Here is a 10,317-nt window from a genome sequence, read left to right as displayed (position 1 = left end):
ATACTGAAGAGGTGAATTTTGACAAAGAATACCACAATTCTGACGACGGAAGCTAAAGGTTAGGTCATTGAGACAGCCACTGGACATCCGAGGGGTCTGTGTAGAGGAGAAGAGAGGACTGGCCGTACTGAGTGAGTTAACCTTCCACAACTGAAGCCAGAGGCGCGTTTTTCTAATCGCAAGAACGCTTGCGTGCTAGTGGCGAGAGAGTGGCGAGAGAGAGAGAGTGGGAAGAGAGAGCGAGTGGAGAGAGCGAGAGTGACGAGAGAGAGAGTGGCGAGAGAGAGAGTGGAGAGAGAGAGTCGCGAGAGAGAGAGTAGAGAGGGAGAGAGTGGAGAGAGAGAGTGGCGAGAGTGAGAGAGTAGAGAGGGAGAGAGTGGAGAGAGAGCGAGTGGAGAGAGCGAGAGTGACGAGAGAGAGAGTAGAGAGGGAGAGAGTGGAGAGAGAGAGTGGGGAGAGAGAGAGTGGGGAGAGAGAAAGTGGGGAGAGAGAGAGTGGGAAGAGAGAGCGGGGAGAGAGAGAGTGGGAAGAGAGAGCGAGTGGAGAGAGCGAGAGTGACGAGAGAGAGAGTGGCGAGAGAGAGAGTAGAGAGGGAGAGAGTGGAGAGAGAGAGTGGAGAGAGAGAGTGGGGAGAGAGAGAGTGGGGAGAGAGAGAGTGGGAAGAGAGAGCGAGTGGAGAGAGCGACAGTGACGAGAGAGAGAGTGGCGAGAGAGAGAGAGTAGAGAGGGAGAGAGTGGAGAGAGAGAGAGAGAGAGAGAGTGGCGAGAGAGAGAGTAGAGAGGGAGAGAGTCGAGAGAGAGAGAGAGTAGAGAGGGAGAGAGTGGAGAGAGAGAGTGGCGAGAGAGAGAGTAAAGAGGGAGAGAGTGGAGAGAGAGAGTGGCGAGAGAGAGAGTAAAGAGGGAGAGAGTGGAGAGAGAGAGTGGCGAGAGAGAAAGTGGGGAGAGAGAGAGTAAAGAGGGAGAGAGTGGAGAGAGAGAGTGGCGAGAGAGAGAGTAAAGAGGGAGAGAGTGGAGAGAGAGAGTGGCGAGAGAGAAAGTGGGGAGAGAGAGAGTGGTGAGAGAGAGAGAGAGAAAGTGGGGAGAGAGAGAGTGGTGAGAGAGAGAGAGAAAGTGGGGGGAGAGAGAGTGGTGAGAGAGAGAGAGAAAGTGGGGAGAGAGAGAGTGGAGAGAGAGAGTGGCGAAGGAGAGAGAGAATGGAGAGAGAGAGTGGCGAAAGAGAAAGTGGGGAGAGAGAGAGAGAGAGAGTGGCGAGAGAGAGAGAGAGAGAGAAAGAGAGAGAGAATGGAGAGAGAGAGAGTGGCGAGAGAGAGAGAGAGAGAGCGATTGGAGAGGGAGAGAGTGGCGAAAGAGAAAGTGGGGAGAGAGAGAGTGGCGAGAGAGAGAGAGAGAGAGAGAGAGAGAGACGAAGGCGAGGATTACACGCACAACAAAACGAACGTGAAGCAGGAAGTAGGTTTCATATTAACCTCGCGGCAAAGTTGTCCTGCTGAAGCCTACCTACCTAGCCTTGACTCGCGAGAACCTAGTAGTCACACTTGCCGCGAGGTGGAGAAAAAAAAAAAGAAGAAGAAGAAGAAAGAAACGCACTTTCCTAGCGTGTTTCGCGAGAAAGCTTGCTTAACTTCGTAGAATATCAAATACGCACGTTAAAGATCCTGTACTCCATGTCAGCGTTCGGTGGGTTATGGAAACAAGAACATACTCAGCATGCACCCCCCCGAAAACGGAGTATGGCTGTCTACATGGTAGGGTAAATGAAAACAAACAAAAAACAAAAAAACCGGTCATACACGTAAAATGTTAAATGTAACATGTTTATCTGAGTGTGAACGTGTGCGTGCCTGAAATATGATTGAACGACACAGGAAACGAATGATGAGCGCCCAATGGCAGCCGTCAGTCGGCTCTACCCAGGTAGGCAGCCTGTTGTGTAAATGACCCCGTGTTTGTAAAGCGCTTAGAGCTTGCTCTCCGACCGAGGATGGGCGCTATATAAGTATCTATATCAATCAATCAATCAACTAACGTGTAGGAAACGCACCTAGGAAAAGTACCCTGTTCACACCTGGGCCTGAGGATAATCGGAGTAAAGTGCCTTTCCCCAAGGACACACCACCAGTCCCATAACGGGGAATCACACCCTGGTCACTGGTGAACATTGGATCAGAAGTTTCAACGCTTATCCGATTCTTCCACTGAAGACATCTCAGGAGGTACCCCTGTGTGTGTGTGTGTGTGTGTGTGTGTGTGTGTGTGTGTGTGTGAGTGTTTGTGTGTGTGTATGTGTGTGTGTGTGTGTGTGTGTGTGTGAGAGAGAGAGAGAGAGTGTGTGTGTGTGTTTGTGTGTGGTTGTGGGGGGGGGGGGGGTGAGAGAGAGAGTTTGTGTGTGTGTATGTGTGTGTGTGTGCGTGCGCGCGCGAATGTGTGTGTGTGTGTGTGCAGTGCGTGCAGGTGTGAGTATGCACAAGTTTTTATATTGATATGCACTTGTATGTATCCTAATTTCTACTGTATCTGTGTTTGTGTATGATTTTCGATTTATATGTTCTTACCTTGTTATGTACTATCCCCCCAATATTCCTTGTGACCCCGGTACACTTGGTAATAAAGACATATTCTATTCTATTCTATAGACCTCAACATTGCATTTCGCACCATGTATTGCAAGGCTGTCTGCTATTTCTTTCAAGGAGGAGGGGGAGGGGGGATTTTGTTTAAATGTCCCGACACAGTATATCGGTGACCGGAGACATTTTATGCATTTGAGTATTATCGTTTGGAGATGGAGGGTGAGGGGGGATGAATGGCGAGTTGGAGGAAACCGGGTAAACCGGGGAGGGGGGGGGGAGAAAATTGAAACAAATATCTAAATACAACTATTTCTTTCACCTTTATGCCGCACTATGATCGAAATGAATTCTTATACCCCCAGACATTATGCAGTGAATAAAGTGCTTTATTTCATAAAGCAATTTTTTTCTGGCCCTACAGTCCCAATGTTGTAATGACCGTATTACATATTTGTAACTAACGCAAAAAAAAAAGCCTTTGTTGAAGGCCACAGATATATCACGATTGTAAATCAAAGCCATAAACATTGCACATGATTCTGAAGCATAAATTCAAAACTTTTTCCAACGAAAAAAAAAAAAAAAAGACATTCGAAAGTTGTGTAACAAACACAGGACGACAGTCGGCTGAAATCCAACACTGACTCATCTGTTTAAATGATCAGGTGATCAAGGTAACATTTTGATTTCCAAAAATTACATGTACCTGTTTGGCCACGGGCGCGATATCGCTGGCCACATCTCCTGCAGAGTTCGCGCAACCTGGACGAAGAAACACGTTGTAAAGCAAGCAGAATTTTGATGTCTTCAGTATCACATATAATTCATTTCTTTTCGAACTTTGATTTCATAATATTACACACGCATACACGCACGAACATTCACACACATACTGCTCTCTGTCTCTGTCTCTCTCTGTTTCTCTCCCTCTCTCTCTCACCTGGTTTACACACACACACACACACACACACACACACACACACACACACACACACACACACACACACACACACATTCACGGTAATATGTAAACGGAAAGATAGATGTTGATTGAAACAACCAAGGGAGGTAATGCCCGTCCAGAGAAACAGGCCAAATTCCAATTATCACCCAGGGTAATACACCAAAAATTACGATCATCGTCCAGATAAAGACGCCAAATTACGATGGTCATACAGAGAAACATGTCAAATTACAATCAGCATCCATAGAAATGAATGTGTGATAGTCAATCATGTTCGACTATGACCATCAAACATCAGAGGCGGCAACTCCTGTCCCGACTATCTGGGATAGAATTTGATTATAGTGGAGACTTCCTTGCCCAAGTTATATCCCCCACTCTCTCGGCCATGAGGGTTTCAGGACAGTTGGTGTTGGGGATAATTCCAAAAGGCCAACTAGCCCCCAAGGCTGCAGCACTAAGAGCCAGTGCAATTTTGCCTCCTAGTTTGAGAGTCATAGTCTATGATTTCCCGCTGCAATGGAGAAACCATTGATAATACAGCTCTCACCCGAACAAAAAAAAAAAAAATCAAAATTACTGCTAGTTCATAGCCACCAACAAACTTACCAAGAAAACAAAAAGATGGCAAGGAGGACCATGATAACATTGATATTCTACATTCTATACATTACCCACGATGCACAGCTACCAACACACTTCCCAAGAAAACAAAAACACGACAACGAGAACCATGATATTCTACATTCTATACATTACCCACGATGCACAGCTACTAAAAAAACTACCCAAGGAAACAAAACAATGGCAACGAGAACCATGAAATTCTACATTCTATACATTACCCACAATGTATAGCTACCAACACACTTCTCAAGGAAACAAAACAATGGCAACGAGAACCATGATATTCTACATTCTATACATTACCCACGATGTAGGACTACCAACACACATCTAAATAAAACAAAGAGACGGCAACAAGGACCACGAAATTCTACATTCTATATATCACCCACGATGTGTGACAACCAACAAACGTCCCAAGGAAACAAAAAGACGGCAACAAAACCACGATAGCATTGATATTCTATACATTACCCACGAAGTATGACTACCAACAAACGTCTCAAGGAAACAAAAAGACGGTAACAAGAACCATGATAGCATTGATATTCTACATTATATACATTACCCACGATGTACAGGTACCAACAAACATCCCAATGTAACAAAAACACGACAACGAGAATCATGATATTCTACATTCTATACATTACCCACGATGTAGGTACCAACAAACTTCCCAATGTAACAAAAACACGACAACGAGAACCATGATATTCTACATTCTATACATTACCCACGATGTAGGACTACCAATAAACTCCCCGATGAAACAAAAAGACGACAACGAGAACGATGATATTCTACATTCTATACATTACCCACGATGCACAGCTACCAACACACCTCCCAAGAAAACAAAAACACGACAACGAGAACCATGATATTCTACATTCTATACATTACCCACGATAAGAACCGTCCTGCCCTCGTAAGGCTGGGGATTCTTGTAGCTGCGGACGTGTGTGACACGTACGTGGTGCCCAGTGTCTGTGCCAGGAATGTCAGGAATGAACGGCAAAGAGAAGAACCCTTGACACAGGATGACACCGTCGTAGATTTCCGAGGTCTTCTCGGCACTTTCCGTGTCGTCCTCCTCCATCTCGCACGTGGTGACGACCCAGCGTCCCGTGTCCTTGTAGTCATCAGCTTGGCGAACGTCCAGTACCTGGGAAAAAAAATGACTGCTGCGGGATTTTGATGGTAAATGATTATCATTTCTAAACATCGTATCCTCATAATAAATTCTGACCTGTTCTGACAACGAGAGTATGGTTGTTCTTTTTGTTTCTTTTGGTTTTTGTTGTTGTTGTTGTTGTTTTGGGGGGAAGGGGGGTGCGGGGTAAGCAAACAATGTGAGTAATGTACTTTAATGCTCCCGCGTCGTTGCAACGACAAAAATAAAGTGGACTCTAAAGCCACACCTCTCCACCCCCAAATAAAAGGAAAAAAATAACAAAAAACCCCACAAAAAAACCCACCAATATCAACAGCAAAAAAAACAACAAAAAACGTCAGCGCAATCATGAAAATCAAGAAGAGACCTAGCAATACTGAAGAACAGTTTTTGCTTCATCATCATCACCATCATCATCATCATCACCACCACCACCACCACTTATCACCATCACCATCATTGTCATCAACATCATCACCATCATCATGAACATCATCATCACCACCACCACCACTGATCACCATCACCATCATTGCCATCAACATCATCACCATCATCATGAACATCATCATCATCACCACCACCATCATCATCATAATCATGGTGATGATGACGAAAACCTGTCCTTCAGTACTTGGTTGGTTCAGTGACGGGCTCAACAGCCGAGCGGCTAAAGCGTTGGACTTTCAATCTGAGGGTACTGGGTTCGAATCTCGGTAATGGCGCCTGGTAGGTAAAGTAATGGGTGGGTATTTTTCCGATCTCCCAGGTAAACATAATTTTTTATGTGCAGAGCTGCATGTGCCTGAACCCCCTTCGTGTGTATACACAAGCAGAAGAACAAATACGCATGTTAAAGATCATGTAATCAGTATTGGGTGGGTTATGGAAACAAGAACATACCCAGCATGCACACCCCTGAAAGCAGAGTATGGCTGCCTACATGGCCGGGGTTAAAAAAACAAACAAACAACAACAACAACAACAAAAAACCGGATGAACACACGTAAAACGCCCACTCGCGTACATACGAGTGAACATGGGAGTTGCAGCCCATGAACGAAGAAGAGGAAGTTCCATTGTTCGCCGCCGTTCTTTCTCTGTCTTTGGGCCTTGCATTTGGAATGAACTTCCTCTTTCGCTTCGTCAGGTCTCCGCGCTCAGCTCTTTCAAGTCTGGCCTTAAAAGCCCACCTCTTCCCAAGATAGCCTCCTTCCCCTGTCTTCAGTTTCTCCAGTTTTTTTAGAGTCTTGCATGTGTGTGAATAACTGGTGTGAAAGCGCTTTGGTTTGTCTCTGCACAAGATTCAGCGCTATATAAATACTATTATTATTATTAGCATTTAGTAGTAGTAGTAGTAGTAGTAGTATATAGGAGGAGGAGGAGAAGAAGAAGAAGGTTGGTTCATTAACCCAGTCGTTGGTGAACTGCTTTCACCTCACCTTGGTGTTGAACGACACGAACTGAGCCAGTTTGAAGTGCTGAGCGTAGCTGTGGATGTAGCGCCGGTAGAGCCAGTGCGGCATGAAGGGCGGGTAATGGGCAGGGGCGGGGAAGTCACTGAAGCAGATCATGGACTTGCAGAAGATGGTCACCAGGCTGTCGTACATCCTGGCCCCAGGGAGGGCGGTCCTTGCGGTGCTCTCCGAGTTCCACAGTCCGCCTGCAGCAGTTTCAGTTTCAGTTTCGGTTTCACTTTCTCAAGGAGGCGTCACTGCGTTCGGAGATACGTTTGCGGTCCGGGAAAAGGAAGGAAGGAAGGAAGGAAGGAAAGAAGGAAGGAAGGAAGGTTTCAGTTGCACTTTCACTTTCTGAAGAAAGCGTCACTGCGTTCGGGCAAGTCCATATATGCTACACCTCATCTGCCAGGCAGATGCTCGACAGCAGCATAAACCAATGCGGTTGTCAGGCCTAGAGTGCATGCTTATATATTTGTGTACCTATCAGAGTGGATTTCATTTTACATCATTTTGCCAGAGGACAACACTTTTGTTGCCGTGGGTTCTTTCTTCAGTGCGCCAAGTGCCTGCTGTACACGGGGCCTCGGTTTATCGTCTCACCCGAAAGACTAGACGCTCAGTTTGATTTTCCAGTCAAACTGACTTGGGAGAAAGGGCGAGAGCGGGATTCGAACCCACACCCTCACGGATTCTCTGTGTTGGCAGCTAAGCGTCTTCACCATTCTGCCACCTTCCTCCCACCTAGCACCTTGCCTGCAGCAAATCAGGGGAAAAGAATGTCGCTCCATGAGGTGCTGCTGGTTTTGCTGCTGTTGTTGTTGTTGTTGTCGTTGTTGTTGTTGTCGTTGGTGGTGGTGGTGGTGTTGTTGTTGTTGTCGTTGTTGTTGTTGTTGTTGGTGGTGGTGGTGGTGGTGGTGGTGTTGGTGGTGTTGCTGGTGTTGTTGTTGTTGGTGGTGGTGGTGTTGTTGTTGTTGTTGTTGTTATTTTTGTCGTTGGTGGTGGTGGTGCTGGTGTTGTTGTTGTTGTCGTTGGTGGTGGTGGTGGTGTTGTTGTTGTTGTCGTCGTTGTTGTTGGTGGTGGTGGTGGTGGTGGTGGTGTTGTTGTTGTTGTCGTTGTTGTTGGTAGTGGTGGTGGTGTTGCTGTTGTTGTTGTTGTCGTTGTTGTTGTTGTCGTCGTCGTTGGTGGTGTTGTTGTTGTTGTTGTCGTTGGTGGTGGTGGTGGTGCTGGTGTTGTTGTTGTTGTTGTTGTCGTTGTTGTTGTTGTTGTTGTTGGTGGTGGTGCTGTTGTTGTTGTCGGTGTTGTTGGTAGTGGTGGTGTTGTTGTTGTTGTTGTCGGTGTTGTTGGTGGTGGTGTTGTTGTTGTTGTCGTTGGTGGTGGTGGTGGTGGTGTCGCTGGTGTTGTTGTTGCTGTTGCTGTTGTTGTCACAATACGATGCAATACAATTCATTTTCATTCATCCATTTGGAAATTAATTGTGCGTTCATAGGCTCGTCACTCACCCAACACAATATCTCGGCCCATGTCCAAGTCCAGTAACACACACACACACACACACACACACACACAGAGAGAGACACACATACACACACACACACACACACACACACACACACACACACACACACATACCGTAACAGAAGTTGAACAACAACAACAACAATTGACAACAACAACAACAAAAAGACAGAAAAGCTAAATATCCAAAGCAAAATACATACATGCAAGCAATACACAACAGCGACTTCATTTCCACCCCCAAACCCCTATTCACCTTCCCCTCCACACACACACACACACACACGTAAACATGCACATACACTCACACACATACACACACGCGCCAAATACACCACATATTTTCTACATCCGCCTCTCCCTCCATACATCCCTTTTATATGAACACGAATATACTCTCAAACACACACACACACACACACACACACACACACACACACACGAAATACACGCGCCACGCATACACTCACACAAAGAAGCACACAACAATTTCATACGAACGTTCTCACACAAACACACACACACACACACACACACACACACACCACAACAACGACAACAACAACAGCAACAACAGCACAGAGGGGCAACTAATATGTACAGTGAGGCCGCACGTATTGTCACCGGCGACAATCCAAACAAGGGCGACAATCCATGCAGGGGCGACAATAAATGCAGGGGCGACAATACATGCCGCAACAGCGCCCTCTGACGACCAAAGCAGGTTTCGGGGCAACCGGAGCCAGTACAGTGATCAGCGACAGTGAAGAGCGAAGACTTCTCACCCACGTCGGATTTGAACTCAAAGCAGTGGGGCTCCAGTCCCTCCTCCAGACAAGCTTTGATGGACGTCAGTCCGGCCACCCCGCACCCTACTATGGCCACTCTCCGTCTTCTCTGCTCCGTCATTCTTGGCTGCCGTAGTGTGTACACCTGAAAAAAAAGGCATTACTTTGTTACATACAGAACAGGGTCTGCTGTAGTGTGTACATCTGAAATAAAAAAATAATGGCATGACTTTGTTACATACAGAACAGAGTCTGCTGTAGTGTGTACACCTGAAATAAAAATAATGGCATGACTTTGTTACATACAGAACAGGTTCTGCTGTAGTGTGTACACCTGGAAAAAAAATAATGGCACGACTTTGTTACATACAGAACAGGGTCTCCTGTAGTGTGTACACCTGAAAAATAATAATGGCACGACTTTGTTACATACAGAACAGGGTCTGCTGTAGTGTGTACACCTGGACAATTAATGGCATGACTTTATTACATACCGTATAGAGTCTGCTGTAGTATATTTTGATAATTAATGGCATGACTTTGTTACATGCAGAACAGGGTCTACTGTAGTGTGTACACCTGGAAAAAAAATGGCATGACTTTGTTACATACAGACAGGGTCTGCTGTAGTGTGTACACCTGAAAAAAAAAATGGCATGACTTTGTTACATACCGTATAGGGTCTGCTGTTGTATATTTTGACAAATAATGGCATGACTTTGTTACATACCGTATAGAGTCTGCTGTAGTATATTTTGATAATTAATGGCATGACTTTGTTACATACAGAACAGGGTCTGCTGCAGTGTGTACACCTGAAAAAAAAAATAATGGCATGACTTTGTTACATACAGAACAGGGTCTGCTGTAGTGTGTACACCTGAAAAAAAAATGGCATGACTTTGTTACATACAGACAGGGTCTGCTGTAGTGTGTACACCTGGACAAATAATGGCATGACTTTGTTACATACAGAACAGGGTCTGCTGTAGTCTACCTGGACAAATAATAATAATAATTACCATTATCATCATCATCATCATCATCATCATTAGTATCATAAGCATTTACGCCTAATCTTGAAAATAAGCCCTTGGCGTTTACAAATAGAACATATAAATTATGTAAATATCAAAAAGAAAGAAACTGACCACAAGACACCAAACATCAACAAAAATTATTCATCCCCCCCCTCCCCCTCCAACACACACACACA

General features: G+C 45.4%; 2 protein-coding genes across 3 annotated transcripts in view; both read right to left on the bottom strand.

The window, feature by feature from the left end:
* Positions 1–10,317, bottom strand: part of LOC143286786 (uncharacterized) — a 289,541-nt gene that overhangs the window by 228,382 nt on the left and 50,842 nt on the right. The gene's annotated exons all lie outside the window — the stretch shown is intronic.
* LOC143286458 (dimethylaniline monooxygenase [N-oxide-forming] 2-like) overlaps positions 1–10,317 on the bottom strand; it is a 35,521-nt gene that overhangs the window by 5,987 nt on the left and 19,217 nt on the right. For both annotated transcript variants that reach the window (XM_076594027.1, XM_076594028.1), the window contains 4 exons: positions 9,099–9,246; positions 6,781–7,001; positions 5,068–5,329; positions 3,277–3,332 (listed from right to left, as the gene is read on the bottom strand). In XM_076594027.1, coding sequence (XP_076450142.1) covers positions 3,277–3,332; positions 5,068–5,329; positions 6,781–7,001; positions 9,099–9,222 — 663 coding nt within the window. In that variant the 5' untranslated portion in view covers positions 9,223–9,246. The remainder of the gene's footprint in view (positions 1–3,276; positions 3,333–5,067; positions 5,330–6,780; positions 7,002–9,098; positions 9,247–10,317) is intronic.

Source organism: Babylonia areolata, chromosome 10 (assembly GCF_041734735.1).
Source record: "Babylonia areolata isolate BAREFJ2019XMU chromosome 10, ASM4173473v1, whole genome shotgun sequence".
NCBI lineage: Eukaryota > Metazoa > Mollusca > Gastropoda > Neogastropoda > Buccinidae > Babylonia > Babylonia areolata.
The sequence above is the reverse complement of the archived record's forward strand: the minus strand, read 5'-3'. Positions and strand labels throughout refer to the sequence as shown.